Source organism: Pimephales promelas, chromosome 17, assembly GCF_988280905.1.
Source record: "Pimephales promelas chromosome 17, fPimPro1.hap1.1, whole genome shotgun sequence".
NCBI lineage: Eukaryota > Metazoa > Chordata > Actinopteri > Cypriniformes > Leuciscidae > Pimephales > Pimephales promelas.
In genome coordinates this window covers 32,620,238-32,637,665 of record NC_142785.1, presented here as the reverse complement: position 1 = coordinate 32,637,665, position 17,428 = coordinate 32,620,238, and the positions used below count along the sequence as shown (strand labels likewise).

The 17,428-nt window shown below is 36.9% G+C and overlaps 1 protein-coding gene across 1 annotated transcript; it reads right to left on the bottom strand.

Moving 5' to 3' along the window:
* Positions 1–356: 356 nt before the first annotated feature.
* Positions 357–16,747, bottom strand: trim16 (tripartite motif containing 16). The gene is made up of 6 exons (XM_039650219.2): positions 16,151–16,747; positions 7,584–7,679; positions 6,695–6,928; positions 5,021–5,192; positions 4,829–4,924; positions 357–1,321 (listed from the first exon to the last, which is right to left on the bottom strand). The coding sequence occupies exons 1-6, from the start codon at positions 16,673–16,675 to the stop codon at positions 741–743; spliced, it is 1,704 nt and encodes a 567-aa protein (XP_039506153.2). The 5' UTR covers positions 16,676–16,747; the 3' UTR covers positions 357–740.
* Positions 16,748–17,428: the final 681 nt, after the last annotated feature.

Below are 17,428 nucleotides of genomic sequence, written 5' to 3'. Positions count from 1 at the left end.
ATCAGTCAGTAGGTCTCTCAGTTTACACAGGTCACATCTGTCTCAGGTTATCTAATCCAGAGATCCCCTGAGATGAGGTGTAAACTATGGAAGCTTGTTTCCGCCACTGAATAAAAAAATATAATAAATAATTGTGACTTTTTATCTCACAATTCTGACTTTATTTCTCAGAATTGCGTGATATAAAGTCGCAATTGCGAGTTGTAAAGTCAGAATTGTGTGTTATAAAGTCAGAATTGCGAGATATAAAGTCAGAATTGCGTGATATAAAGTCGCAATTCTGAGAAAAAAAGACGGAAGTGTGACTTTTTTCTCACAATTGCGAGTTTACATCTTGCAATTCGGACTTTATAACACATAATTGCAAGTTTATATGTCGAAATTCTGACATCTTTTCTCAGAATTGTGAGATATAAACTCGCAATTGCGACTTATTAGGCCAATTCTAAGGGGAAAAAAAGACTAACTTTTTTCCCCCCTCAGAATAGTTTAAATCTCACAATTCTGACTTTATATCATGCATTTCTGACTTTATAACACGCAATTGCGACTTTATATCTCGCAATTCTGACTTTATAACTCGCAATTCTGACTTTTTATCTCGCAATTGTGAGAAAAAAAGTCAGAATTGTGAGATAAAAAGTCGCAATTATTTACTTTATTTTTTTATTCAGTGGCGGAAACAAGCTTCCATAGTAAACGGCACATTATAATAATGAAATGCATGGGATCCGAGGAGTTCATTGTGGAGAGGGGACAGGAGACGGGGCCGTGAGAGACGCCGATGCTCCTGCGGGCTCCAGGAGAACCACGTTCTCCTTCTTGGGGAGCCAGAACGCAGGGTAAAGCGGCTCCAGGAACTGAGCCTGGTACTTGTGTATGAGCGTCATGCCGTTCTCCACGTCGTAGAAAGCGAGCTCGCCGGCGGAGTAGTCCACGTACACGCCGATGTGAGAGGCTTTGGGGTTACTGAGCGGCGTCTCCACGTCGCTGGTCCACGCGGAGAATCCTCGGCCGTTCCACTGGAGACACCAGGAGAAGCTGTTCCCCGTGATGCAGCTGTTGCTCTCCGACCCCTTGCGGTCGATGCTCTTGTACGTCAGGCCGACATGAGTTCCCTCTCCTCTCATGTCCACCTCGAAATAGTGGCGTCCCATGTAGAAGCTCTCGACCGTCAGCACCTGCTTGAAGTGCTCGAAGCGCTCGGGAAGCTCCGGGTAGCTGTGCTGCCACGGGGTCGTGTTCGTGACCTTCTTACGCTCTTCTGTCAGACGCAGGAACCGATGAGCCGAGTCGGCGTCCAGGTGCAGAGGAGTGGCGTCTGTGGAGGAAAACACTCACCATATTAAGCAAAACCAGCATGGAATTGCATTTATTATTGGTAAGTTGCTTAAAAATATTATTATTTTGGTAACACATTACAACAAGGTTTATTAACATTAGTGTAGGGCTGTAAAAACGATTAATCGCATCCAAAATAAAAGTTTGTGTTTACATAATACATGTGTGTGAAATGTGTATAATTATTTTGTATATAATATATATATATATATATATATATATATATATATATATGTATATATAAATAAATATATATATATATATATATGAAGAGTTCAGATGCAAAAGCCTCTAAGTGCCATTTGAAATTTTCTTCTAAAATGACCGTTTTTATCAAGCTTGTATATTTAAGTTCAGTGATTTCACTTAAATGACAATTAATAGGTAATCATCATTGCCATTTAAGTGAAATTCCTGAACTTAAATATACAAGCTTGATAAAAATGATCATTTTAGAAGAAAATTTCAAATGGCACTTAGAGGATTTTGCATCTGAACTCTTCATATATATATATATATATATATATATATATATATATACACTCCCCGGCCACTTTATTAGGTACCCCATGCTAGTAACGGGTTGGACCCCCTTTTGCCTTCAGAACTGCCTCAATTCTTCGTGGCATAGATTCAACAAGGTGCTGGAAGCATTCCTCAGGGAGTTTGGTCCATATTGACATGATGGCATCACACAGTTGCCGCAGATTTGTCGGCTGCACATCCATGATGCGAATCTCCCGTTCCACCACATCCCAAAGATGCTCTATTGGATTGAGATCTGGTGACTGTGGAGGCCATTTGAGTACAGCGAACTCATTGTCATGTTCAAGAAACCAGACTGAGATGATTCCAGCTTTATGACATGGCGCATTATCCGGCTGAAAGTAGCCATCAGAAGTTGGGTACATTGTGGTCATAAAGGGATGGACATGGTCAGCAACAATACTCAGGTAGGCTGTGGCGTTGCAACGATGCTCAATTGGTACCAAGGGGCCCAAAGAGTGCCAAGAAAATATTCCCCACACCATGACACCACCACCACCAGCCTGAACCGTTGATACAAGGCAGGATGGATCCATGCTTTCATGTTGTAGACACCAAATTCTGACCCTACCATCCGAATGTCGCAGCAGAAATCGAGACTCATCAGACCAGGCAACGTTTTTCCAATCTTCTACTGTCCAATTTTGATGAGCTTGTGCAAATTGTAGCCTCAGTTTCCTGTTCTTAGCTGAAAGGAGTGGCACCCGGTGTGGTCTTCTGCTGCTGTAGCCCATCTGCCTCAAAGTTCGACGTACTGTGCGTTCAGAGATGCTCTTCTGCCCACCTTGGTTGTAACGGGTGGTTATTTGAGTCACTGTTGCCCTTCTATCAGCTCGAACCAGTCTGGCCATTCTCCTCTGACCTCTGGCATCAACAAGGCATTTCCGCCCACAGAACTGCCGCTCACTGGATGTTTTTTCTTTTTTGGACCATTCTCTGTAAACCCTAGAGATGGTTGTGCGTGAAAATCCCAGTAGATTAGCAGTTTCTGAAATACTCAGACCAGCCCTTCTGGCACCAACAATCATGCCACGTTCAAAGTCACTCAAATCACCTTTCTTCCCCATACTGATGCTCGGTTTGAACTGCAGGAGGTTGTCTTGACCATGTCTACATGCCTAAATGCACTGAGTTGCCGCCATGTGATTGGCTGCTTAGAAATTAAGTGTTAACGAGCAGTTGGACAGGTGTACCTAATAAAGTGGCCGGTGAGTGTATATATTTTACTCAAATGCAGCCTTGGTGAGCAGGAGAGACTTTTAAAATAATAACACATCCATGTATATATTTAAAACACACATACATGTACATATTTAAGAAAAAAATGTTATTTATATATAAAATATTTATGTATAGTACAAATTATATACAGTATAAGCAAATATACATGTATGTGTGTGTTTTAAATATATACATGGATGTGTTATTATTTTAAATAAAAGTCTCTCCTGCTCACCAGGGCTGCATTTATTTGAGTAAATAAATAAATAAATAAATAAATATATATATATATATATATATAAAGTTTGTGTTTACATAATACATGTGTGTGAACGGTGTATAATTATTTTGTATATATGAATACACACACACATACATGTACATATTTAAGAATTTTTTTTTTATTTATATATAAAATATTTATGTATAGTACAAATTATATATATATATACAGTATAAGCAAATATACATGTATGTGTGTGTGTGTATTTATATATACAAAATAATTATACACAGTTCACACACATGTATTATGTAAACACAAACTTTTATTTTGGATGCGATTAATCGTTTCACAGCCCTAGTATTAACTAACATGAACAATACATTTATTACTGAATTTGATAATCTTCGTTAAATAAAGCATCGTTTGTTCATGTTAGTTAATAAAAATAAAGCGGTGCATTGGTAATTACTAATGCATAAATAATTTAAAAGTATTAGTAGAAATTAATATCAACTAAGATGAATAAATGCAGTTCAGTATTAGTTCATGCTAACTAATGTAGTAACTAATGAACCTTATTGTAACGTGTTACCCATAGTTTTATATTTTTTATTTTTATTTAAAGCACGACAGGCAAAACTATAGTTGTTTTAAGATCTTGAGATATTTGGCTTCCATGATGTGTTCAGAATACACATGTTTATTGTACTGCACTTCTATACACTCTAAAAATGCTGGGTTTTTTAACCCAAATTTGGGTAAAATATGGACAAACCCAGATGTTGGGTTAAAAATGTAATATAAACATTTAACCCAATGGCTGAGTTTGTTCATATTTGACCCAAAGATTGGTTAAAACAACCCAGCATTTTTTAGATTGTAGGCTATTTGCATATGTAAATTCCAGTTAAATGTAAATTTTTAAAGGCTGTTTTCTCCTCTCCACTTCAGCAGCACTTACACAAACCTTCACGTTTTATTCCTATATATTCTGAAGGGTTTTACAGATCGGTTTGTTCATATATCATTTGCCTGAACTTTTTATTCTTAAAAACATGGTTATTTTTTGGGCTGTTTAAAGTATGTTTATCAAAAAAGATGTCCAATTTGTGTTCAGTGGAAATGTATACAAGAATGTGTGTGTTTAATGAAACAAAGCCTTGTTTGCATATCAAAACACTACATTTGAGAAAACGAATACCATTTTTTAGCAATTCTCAATGTAACCAATCAACTGAGGAAAAATTATGATATCAATAAGTTACATATTTTATACCCCATGTTATTTTATTATTATGTCTCTATAATTGTATTTTATTTTATTTCAGTTTTAGTTCTGGTTATTAAACTAAATGAAAATGAGATATGTTGCATTGGTAGTTGAAATAGAAAGTTTGTCCATAATTTATATCAATTATCATTATTAACTATTAAGTTTGACTTTTGCCTCATACACTCCTAATTATTATTATTTTAACCCGGCTGGACACTCACATCTGAGGAAGTCGTCTCTGGTCTTCGGTTTGGGAATTGACAGGTTCTGTTTCGCGGCGATCATGGCTTTAACCGTCGTCTTTATGCCCATTTTATCTGTGATTTGACAAGATATTTCAACATTTAAAGTGCTTTATGAAGCACGAATGTTGTTTCTGAGATGCTCAAAGATATTTGGTTTTGCACCCTGACCGTTTTTGCAGGTTTCTTTGAGTTTGTTGGTGTAAGAGGTCATCAGGTTGGTGCACATCTCTTTGGTGGACTCTGTGATAACACGACTGAAAGACTGCAGGTCATCCGTGAGGCCGATGTAAACTCCGGGTAAAGACACATCAACCGCTTCCTTTTTCCACTCGGAATACTCCTGGAAATACACAATATTGATATTAAAGTATTAAAGTCATAATTTGATCCCTTATAACTTATATTAGATCAAAAAAAATTCCCTGTAAAAATAATCATGCCTTAAAATAGCTTGAATGCACCTCTTCACCCTCATTTACACATCAACGCATGGCATAATGGGGAAACTGGTTCTGCGCACAGACAAACTCTCACTGAAAGCTCATGTTTTGAGATATGATTTTGTTCAGATTTATGGCTTAAACAGTTTAAGAGTTCATAAATATACATTTTATATTAATTATTGTTCATAAATCATTTTCATAAACTCAATTTAAAATGAGACTTAAGTCTGTGCTCCCAAGCCTCACATTTTTATTTATTTATTTTTGACATTTTTGTCCCTTATGGACCCATGTGCAACTTTTTTGAATTGATGCACAAGGGTAAAGTCCCCCTGCAGTCACTAATTTGATCCCTTAAAACTCGTCTTTGATATATTTCAGTGTTTTTTACCTGCAAAAATCATGCCTTAAAATGCCTCATTCACACATCACCTTTAAAGGATTAGCTCACTTTAAAAAAAAACGATGAATACGGGTCTTATCTAGCGAAACGAGTGGTCATTTCAAAAATAAATACATTTTCGTGACTCTCCTGTTCGAACTCGTTCATCAAAACGAACAAATCTTTTTTCGAGTCATTTGGTTGACTCAACGAACGAAATGACTCGAAAAAAGATTTGTTCGTTTTGATGAACGAGTTCGAACAGGAGAGTCACGAACGCGCATCACAGAACAGAGCAAGGCGAGCATTTGAGCTTATAAAACTTAAACTTTTGTATAGGGCTGTGCAAAAATTAATTGCGATTAATCGCATCCAAAATAAAAGTCTGTGTTTACATAATATATTTGTGTGTGCTGTATATAATAATTTTGTACATAGAAAAATACACACACATGCATGTATATATTTAAGAAAATGTGTTATTCATATATAAAATATTTATATTTATATAATATAGATTATGTATTTATATATATATATATACAGAATTTAAGCGCCAATAATTCTTAAATATATACATGCATGCATAGGTATTTATATATACAAAATAATTATACTATACAGCACACTCAAATATATTATGTAAACACAGACTTTTATTTTGGATGCGATTAATCGCAATTAATTTTTGCACAGCCCTACTTTTGTATTTATTTTTTAAATGGCCGCTCGTTTCACTAGATAAGACCCTTATTCATCGCCTGGTGTCGTTTAAAGCCCTTTGAAGCTTCACTGAAACTCTCATTTGGACCTTGAACCGTTTGGACCCCATTGAAGTCCATTATATGGAGAAAATCCTGGAATGTTTTCATTTCTTTTCGACTGAAGAAAGAATGACATGGACATCTTGGATGACATGGGGGTAAGTAAATTATCAGCAAAAGTTTTTTTTAAAAAGTGAACGACTCCTTTAACACACAACAAATGCTTAAAATACTCTCCTGACTAACTCCATACCTGCAGGAAGTCGATGTCATTTTTGTTTTTGGTGATTTTGTCGACCCGACCCTGAGTCTTCTTCAGTTCGGTGCAGCGCTGCTCGAGATGAACCCGTATTCCCTCGGCCTGTTTCAGCGCCTGCCGCTCCTCGGCCTCCAGGATCTCGTTCACCTCCTTCTTCACCTGCTCGACGGCCAGCATCAGTGTGTCGAACTGCTCCTCGATCACTCCTCGCACGTCCTTCACAGACGCCTGCGGACACACACACACTCATTGAGCAGTTCCAGAGAAAAGAGCTAAAGCCGGAGGGAAATAACTGTGCATAACATCATCTCTCGAATGAGACGTATTAAGTACATAAAGCAAACTGGTATTAACCGGTATTAACTGGTATTAACTGGTATTCCTGTAGCTCAAATAGTAGAGTGTTAGTGCTTGCAATGCCAAGGTAAAGCAAGAACTGATGAGAATGTAAATGTGTAGCTTGCAATGCAATGCAATTTAAGTCGCTTTGGATAAAGGCGTCTGCCAAATGCATAAATATAAATGTATAAACCTCTGTAGGGTGTACTAACACACAAAATCCTACACTTTCAATAAGCAATACGTACAGAGAAGTCAATAGCAACTACACTTAACGTTAACAATATCGGACAAAGAAATGAGGAAACACAATCAGAATAAAATAGAACGGGTGTGGGACTCATTAACATATGAGGAAACTAAACTACTAAAACACAGATAAATGTCAAAATAAAGTTAGTAAGGTCGTTCAGATCCCACTGAATCTGAATTCAGAGAACAATGAACCAGTTACATGTTAATATGTAATCTATTGACACTAGTCTAGCATTGTGGTCTTGTACAGTAAATGCAATATGACTGGCATGTGTTATTGGTATTTTACCTCTATAGACACCGTGTTGACCTGTAACTTGTTAATGGCGTTTTCCGCTCCTGCGACCGTCTTCATCATGTCTGTCTGTTTGTCATGAAGCTCTTTCTGGAAACACACACACACACACCCAATATTGTGTTACACATGAAAATCCAGTTCCTTGACAATTTAAAATAGCATTAATCATATTAATTCTTACAATAATATTTTTTAAATAAATAAAAGTGATATTTTAAATATTAATAAATAAATAATATTAAAAATAAATATTAAAAAAAAAATTAAAGTGACTGGTAAAATATTCCTCAATAAAATGAAATATTGACAATTTATATTGTATGTTTCCTCAATAAAAAAATATCTGTCTATATATATATATATATATATATTTTTTTTTTTTTTTTTTTTTCAAGTGTGTGTGTGTGCAAATGCATGACATTTAGTGAAAAAACGTAATTGTAACTTAGCTGGGTAGGTTTAGGGGTGGGGTTAGGGATCAGGGGGTGGAGCTGGGTAGGTTTAGGGGTGGGTTAGGGATCAGGGGGTGGAGCTGGGTAGGTTTAGGGGTGGTTTTAGGGATCAGGGGGTGGAGCTGGGTAGGATTAGGGGTGGGTTAGGGATCAGGGGGTGGAGCTGGGTAGGTTTAGGGGTGGGTTAGGGATCAGGGGGTGGAGCTGGGTAGGTTTAGGGGTGGGTTAGGGATCAGGGGGTGGAGCTGGGTAGGTTTAGGGGTGGGTTTAGGGATCAGGGGGTGGAGCTGGGTAGGTTTAGGTATATGACAGGTGGGAGGAGTTGGATCTGGATCCGACTCCTCCCCATGGATTTCATGTTCTGCAGTGAGGACCATCTCCAGTTCTGAGTTCATATAGCAATTCTGACAAAAAAATCTACATTGTGGGATAAAGTCGCAATAACCTTTTTCATTTGTTATTCCGTGGCCAAAAAAATAGAGAGATGTAAACTCACAATTGCGGAAAATAATTTGAGCAAAGTGAGCATCCCTTGAATGAGAGAGTAATAGGAGTAGCCAGATAGACATCTTTATAGCGCTTTTGCTTTGCATTCCTCAGGCAGGTTCAGACAAACCCTTCCTCTACTGTTACTCTTGTTCTGAATCTGTGTGGAGGTTTGCTAAAGGGAACATCTCAAACAATAGTTTCCCTCCACCCTGACCATTCAAAATCTCATTACATTTCTCATAACATTCCTTCACTGATACTGCAGACACACATTGCACATAAAAGGCTGTATTCATCTCATAAACATGTCCTGAGGTTATTATGAATGCTATGGGTGCCCTATAGGGACAAAAACTGAATGAGGAAAGTTTGCAAGGTGTTGCAAATGATGAGGCAAAGTGTAATATTTTAGTAATAATAAGGAACCACCTATATAGACACTCTAATAATAGAAATAGAAATCTAAAAATGCTTTTATCAACAACACACAACAGTCTATCACAGTTTTACACAGGTAATCACATATTCTCCAGATTGCTAGTAATGTGTGATGTGATGTATGTCAAACATGGACGCTGTGACATGTTTGGTGATTATCATCGCTGAGAATGAAATGACTGATTAGTAATGTATGCAAAGCAGTCAGTCGCGTCATGACCTCACTGATGGTTAACATAGATATGTAAAGTGTGTCACAGTTTCTCTATTCATCAGTTGAGAGGAAGTTTCTGGAAAGCTAACAGGTCTAACTGTTCATGTTAGCTCTGTGATCCGGTCAGGCAGGATTGCTGAACATGTTATTTATGTTGTTGTGCAACGCTGTAACCTAATGATATAGTCAAACATCCGTAAGAATGCCTCGACTCAGATCCACGAAGAGTCCGACACACACACACACACACACACACACACACACACACACACACACACACACACACACTGCTCCGCACAAGAGAACAATACAAACACAATCAGCTTGTGTGAACTTGACAGGGAACTCCCTAACAAGCACACACACACACACACACACACATGCAGGGTGGGTTATTTTGCTCTACTGCGTTTACAATAAATGACTAATGTCAAGGACAACCGATATTTCAATCAATAATAGAAATTATGCCATTAATTACTAGGGGTGTGACAATATATCGCAATACAAAAATGCAACAATATGTATTGTGTTTAGTTCCGCCAAAATAAAAGTCACTGTGTGAGAAAAAAATTCAAGTTTGGGTGTCAGTACTACATTAAAGGACAACTCCGGCGCAAAATGAACCTTTGGTCTAATTACACATTGTTACCTAGTCAACCGTTATCTGAGATTTGTTTTCATGATTGCCGAATGTAAATAGTTTTATCTCTAAAAACAGTTTAGCCTATAACGCTAGTACAATGCTAGTATATAGGGCATAGAGTAATGACAAATAAAAATCGCTTGTTATTACCACTAACAAGGCTCAAAATAGCCCCACACCAAAACGACAGCATAAAAAGGGTCCCTACATTCAAACCGAAGCGTTGAGAACTTTGTCAGTGTCCACACAGTTTAATAAGAAGATATTTTATACACACAGTAAATTTCGCGAATACAGGAAGAAGCCATCTTTGAAAAATAGTCTCTACCAGTCGATCTACGAACGCCGATCCAAGTGCGCTGAACTGTGCAGAATCTCATATGATCCGTTGTTTCCAGAAGAAACACAAACACAAACCGTTTACTTGTCTTCAATATGTTCACGTAGCCTACTGTTCGCGCTCACCTTATCACCTTATTCACATCTCACCAGCGCACTTGGATCGGCGTTCCTAGATCGACTGGTAGAGACTATTTTTCCAAGATTGCTTCTTCCTGAATTCGCGAAATTTACTGTGTGTATAAAACATCTGCTTATTAAACTGTATGGACACTGACAAAGTTCTCAATGCTTCGGTTTGAATGTAGGGACTCTTTTTATGCTGTCGTGTTAGTGTGGGGCTATTTTGAGCCTTTTTAGTGGTAATAAAAAGCGATTTTTATTTGTCATACTCTTCTATGCCCTATATACTAGCATTATACTAGCGTTATAGGCTAAACTGTTTTTAGAGATAAAACTATTTACATTCGGTAATCATGAAAACAAATCTCAGATAACGGTTGACTAGGTAACAATGTGTAATTAGACTAAAGGTTAATTTTGCGCCGGAGTTGTCCTTTAAACTACTATAATGTTGAATATAATGAATAATAATGCAATGTGGGGATATTAGTGGGTGCTGATAATGCCAAATGTCTTGTTACCAGTATAAAGTGACCGACATTATTTTAAATACAACTAGTGACAGAGTAAAGCTGATTCGTCTAAAATAATTCTGTATTTTCAGCTTCAGAATCATGAATGTTGTCATTTTGGTGTCTCTATTGTCCTGCGATTTGGGTTTCAGCACCAAGTCCAAGATTATTCATTTACACACACAACGTAAGATCATATTTAGCATTTTAATCAATTTTCAGTATTTTTTTTTTACCATTTACCATATGTCTTGGAGTATTGCAATAGCATCGTATTGTTCAGTATCGTGATATGTATCAAATAAAATAACATCGTTACACCCATAATAATTACTCACCCTCATGCGGTTTCAAACCTTTTAAACAAGTTACAAAAAAGCACTTTACTTTTGCAAGTTAAAAGCACCTTCAAAGTATCTTCATAATGGACCATGTACATGCATTAGGGTCTACGATAGTTTAATAAAAATATAATATAAGTTAATATAAACTAAAAAATCAGTCTGTTTCTCACATAATGAATCGCATGGCTTCAGAAGACAGGTTATGAAAGGTGTATGGAGGAGTTTAATAGAGGTTATAATGTCACAAAAGATTTCCATCTCAAATAAATGCTGTTCTTTTGAACTTTCCTTTCCTAAAAACAATCCGGAAAAAGGTCTGATTAACCAATGAGGCAGCAGAACCGTTTTCAATGTTGATCATAATAAGAGCTGCGTTCAAACTCAAAAGAATAAAAGCTTCTTTGTTTGTTTACCATGCAAATATGCCAGATAATTTGACTGTAAATAACCAAAAGCGTTCATATGCGGCCACAGCAAGAAACATGTTAAAGGGATAGTTCACTTTGAAATTAATTTTTGGTATGTTTTAGCTTAGTAATAAGAAACCGCTCGTTTCGTGTCTTAGGCCAGCCTTTCTCAAAGTGGGTGCCGCGGCACACTGGGGTGCCCCCTAGCTGTGTCAGGGGTGCCGCCAAAAAATTACGTAGGCTAAAAAAAATGTGAAAAAAAAAAAACATTTCATATATAAAATATATTTGAATTTACATATTTACATTCTTCTTTTTAAACATATGAACATATTAATAAAATTGTAAATTCATTTTAGATAAATATATAAAATTAATCATAAAAAAAATCCGTCTCATAAGACCGAAGCAAGACGTACACAACTTGACGCAAGTGACGCAATCCATAGCAACGCGTTATAGCAACACCTCAGACTGACAGAAACGTAAAAATAAACGTGAATTTAGGCCACTTTAGTTACAGCATTATGGATCGTTTTTTGAAAAGAAAATCCCCATAAGAGTCTGGGATTTTTATTTTATTTTATCTGCATCCTGCACTTCATTTGAGTTCTACTGGTCTGGATTTGTTATTGGGTTCTTGTATTGGGCGGTCCACCTCTTACGGTTTTATGGCGTTTGTGTCTCTGATTAATTATTTTGTGAATTACTTTGCAAACCTGTGTTTTTAAAGGTGCTATAAAGTTTTTATTATTATTGTTATTTACAGTTCATATTATGCTCTGTTCATTACTGTTCTGTCTAACTAAACAAGACATTTGCATTTAAATTTGGGTTATGCAGTGTTTTTAAATTATATTTTACACTGGGGTGCCTTGAGATTTTATGCACTTTTGAAAGGTGCCCTGACTGAAAAAAGTTTGAGAAAGGCTGTCTTAGGCCATCAATGTGTACTTACATTCACGGGTCATTAAATCATGTTTAATCCTATGGTGACCATAGACCTCCATTATATGACTGACAGACAAGAACGAAGCTGAAACAAAGACACCTACATCTTGGATGCCCTTGAGGTAAGATAAAACATATCAAAAATTAATTTCAAAGTGAACTATCCCTTTAAAGGTGTTGCATTACAATGAAAACATGTCACATGTTACGAGAGAGTGTTTACATTCTGATACATTATCCAGTCTTTAAAAAAGGATGTGTGTTTGTTAGTTGTAGTGGCATTCATGCGTGTCTTTATTATCACAGAAGCATCTGAGATGTTTTGCATTCTTGAGGAGATTATTTCACACAGACGTCATGAACTGAAGCGCACAACTCGATGCAGAATAACCAGAAACACTGTCAGTGAGGCGTCAAAAGGAAAGAGAAATCACAACAGATCTTTCAGTTGTTACAGCAAATGGTCAAACTCACACAACTACAGACAAACACATAACTATTCCAGCACTACCATACTATCCTAAATAATGATAAATCAGCAGTTTATATATATATATATTAGGGCTGTGCAAAAATTAATTGTGATTAATCGCATCCAAAATAAAAGTCTGTGTTTACATAATATATTTGTGTGTGCTGTATATAATTATTTTGTGTATATAAATACACACACATGCATGTATATATTTAAGAAAATGTGTTATTCATATATAAAATATTTATATAATTCCGATTATGTATTTATATATACGTATATATATACAGAATTTAAGCGCAAATAATTCTTAAAAATATACTGTACATGCATGCATAGGTATTTCTATATACAAAATAATTATATACAGCACACACAAATATATTATGTAAACACAGACTTTTATTTTGGATGCGATTAATCGCAATTAATTTTTGCACAGCCCTAATATATATATATATATATATATATATATATATATATATATATATATATATATATATATATATATATTTAAAGATTTGATATCACAACTTAGTTAACTAATTCAGATTTCTATGTATTAAATCTCTACATTTGTATTGACTAACATTTCTTTCAATGAACTTGATTTTAATGCAACAAGATGACTTTGCGTTCGTGTTGTTGTGTTGAGTGTAGCACAAGGTTCGTGTTTACATGGGCCGTGAGTTTTCATGTTGTGTTTTGTCTTGTGCAGCTTTTGTTTTACACTAGTGTGCTTTCATGTTGTCCTGTTTTGTGTCTTATTGGCTGCATGTTCATGTCTGGTTTTGTGTGAGCACATGGCTGGTGATTTGCTTTGTGCTCTCCTGTCGAATGTGTAGCCCTGTCTATCTTGTTAACTGATTATTGATTCATTTGCCCTACCTGTCCTCCCTCATGATCTGCCTTGTGTTTGCAGTCCTGTTTTGTATGTTCCTCTCAAGTCTAAGTCCAAGTCAAGTCTTTATAAGCTGCTACAGGATTCCTACTTCCTTTTAAGTAACAGGCTTCAACTAAATTTAAAGGAGTAGTTCACTTTAAAATTGAAAAAACAAACTTTAACTTTAAAAAAACGGATAATTTACTCACCCCCATGTCATCCAAGATGTCCATGTCTTTCTTCAAGAAATTAAGGTTTTTGATGAAAACATTCCAGGATTTTCTCCATATAATGGACTTCAATGGGGTCCAAACGGTTCAAGGTCCAAATGAGAGATTCAGTGCAGCTTCAAAGGGCTTTAAACGACACCAGACGATGAATAAGGGTCTTATCTAGCGAAACGAGCGCTCATTGAAAAAATAAATAAAACAGTTTAAGTTTTATAAGCACAAATGCTCGCCTTGCTCTGTTCTGTAATGCACATTCGGGACTCTCCTGTTTAAACTTGCTCATCAAAATGAACGAATCGTTGATTCAACGCACAAAATCAACAAATTGACTCGGGAAAAGATTTATTAATTTGGATGAACGAGTTCGAACAGGAGAGTCACGACTCACGAACACGCATCACAGAACACAGCAAGGTGAGCATTTGTGCTTATAAAACTTAAACTGTTTTATTTATTTATTAAATGAGCGCTCGCTTTGCTTGATAAGACCCTTATTCATCGTCTGGAGTCGTTTAAAGCCCTTTGAAGCTGCACTGAAACTCTCATTTGGACCTTGAACCGTTTGGACCCCATTGAAGTCCATTATATGGAGAAAATCCTGGAATGTTTTCATCAAAAACCTTCATTTCTTTTCGACTGAAGAAAGAAAGACGTGGACATCTTGGATGACATGGGGGCGAGTAAATTATCAGCAAAAGATTTTTTTAAAGTGAACTACTCCTTTAAGTTTTAATATAATTTAAGTTGAAATGACTAAATTTGATTAGACTTAAGTTTGATTAGTTTTTAAGTCGAAGTGGTGGAAATGTTCTACTTTCTTGTTACATTTTAGCATTGGTGAACAATTCCCCACCGCTCTGTTTGAATGGTTGGTTAGTAACAGCACAACATGATTTGAGGAATCATCCACACCTAAAGCACTACGTATTAAACTTCATTGTGTGAGCTTGATTACATCACTAACCTTAGTATGAGCATCAGTAACAATCTTAGCTAACACTAATGTCTCTTTATCAGGTCTCTCATGAGCACACAGACCCATTATCAGGCCTTTGAAACGGTATAAGCACATCATGTGACCTGAAATCAGAGAGAGACAGTCTGAGAGATGCCGTCTGATCTGATCTTACAATCCATGATCTGATTCAATCACAGTGAGAGAGAGAGGAATGATAAAGTCCTCTGTTCGTTTCCTCACTGACATGATTCATTGGATATGAGGAACAGTTTGTGTTTTATTATATGGGCAATGGGGTCTCCTAAAGGGTTTGTTTTTTTATTTGCTTAAAAAGCAAAAATAAGATGAGTGTAAACCCTTTAGCTGAATTTGGAAGAACACACTCTTACTATGATATATATGTCTTCTCTGTGTGTGACTCTCATCAAAGTCAGAAGTAATGGAGGTTTTTTCTTGTTTGCATTATATTTAAACAAATTAAAAGGGTCACTAAAGACATTTATAATGTTTAAAATGTTTTCTATTTTCAATTGAACAATCCATTTATTTTATCATCCAGAAAATCATGGTTTCCACAAAAATATGAAGCACCACAACTGTTTTAAACATTGATAATAATCAGAAATGTTTATGTCAGCATATTCACTGTATTCATGATTTGTTCTTATTTTAATGACTCAAATTCTGTTTTTCATTGTAAGATCTCAAAATAAAGGCGACCATGCTAACTTACTTTTTTAAGGTAAACCAACAATTTTTTTGTTGTATTTTTACAGTATGAGTGATTTCAGGAGGATCATGTGACACCGACTGGAGTAATGATGCTGAAAATTCAGCTTTGATCACAGGAATAAATTACACTTTACTATATATATTCACATAGAAAACAGCTATTTTGAATTGTAAAAATATGTCACAATGTTACTGTATTTTTGATCAAATAAATGATCAAATAGTGAGCAGAAGAGACTCTAACCAACCCCAAACTTTTCTCAAATTCTCAACACAGCTAAACTGGAACATTATCAGGCTTTAATTATACATTATTTTGATTTTAACATTATTAATAAAAAGATGAAAGTGCCCTTCAGAAATACCTCTATGCTCCTGCGCGCCTCGGTGATGGGCACGGCGTTGTGGCCGCGGTGTTCCTCGCGCACGCACTCCGGGCACACGCAGCGCGCGTCGGCCAGGCAGTAAAGCTCCAGCGGCGCGCGGTGAGTCTCACACGTGCGTCTCTCGATGTCCCGCAGCGGCTTCACCAGCTTGTGGCTCTGAAACTTCACGTTCTCCAGGTGTGGTCTCAGGTGGTCCTCACAGTAAGACACCAGGCAGGTCAAGCACGACTTTTTGGCCCGGCACGGTCGGTCGATGCAGGAGTCACACGTGACGTCATCTGGCCCCAGCGCGGGCTCTTCGTCCTGGGGCTTCTGGGGGTCCTCCGATTCCTGGAGGTCTTCTTGAATCTTGCTTTCCTCCGTGATCTTGCTGACCTTTTCTCCGTCTGTCTGTGGAGATCCATTCACCTGGATCGTCTTCTCCTCTTCTGTAGACTTCTGCTCGAGTTTATCTAAACTTTTGCTTCTTGTTGGCAGATCTGCTGTGAGTACCACGTCGCCCATGACTGCTTTCTGTCTGTCTGGCTTCAAGTGTCATGAGCGACTTCAGTTTAAAGTTGCAGCCAAACCCAAGGAATGAATGACAGGTGAGTTGATCCAAGCCACTCCCCCTGAAACTCAACCAGTTCCTCATATTCTCCTCCTAGCCAGAGGCAGTGTGGGCGTGGTTACACTGTGATGTGGGCGGAGTCAGTATGCAGATCATGAGGGCATGTGGTTGCTGTTATGGTGGTGTTTTGATACCGTAATATGGTTTCTCAAATAACAATTCAATTAATCACAAAAGGAGACACAAAAGGAGATGTTAGGCAGAATGTTCAAGCTGCTCCTTTTTCCACACATTGATTGAAAGTGAATGATAAAACCGGTGTAAAAATGTAACAATACCATCACTCACACAGGATGCATTCCAGGCCCTTCATGTTGTTAACAAATACAATCAATTGGTTGCACTTTATTTTATAATATGTGTATTTACATGTAGGCTACTACAGTAACATGGGGAACAGGACTGTAAAAAAAAGTGGGTTACACTTGTTTCTGTCACGGTGCGGGTTCAGGCAGAAGGACGAACAGGCAGAGTCCAGAAAAGCTCCAATACAAAAGGTTTAATATCAAATAAACAGGAAACAGGCAGGCGGAACACAGGGTAACATTAACATAGAAACGGTATAAGCACAGTCTGTTTAACAAAGACAGACTGAATGGGAAGGAACTAAATACACACAGGAATCAAACTAAACGAGGTGAAAACAG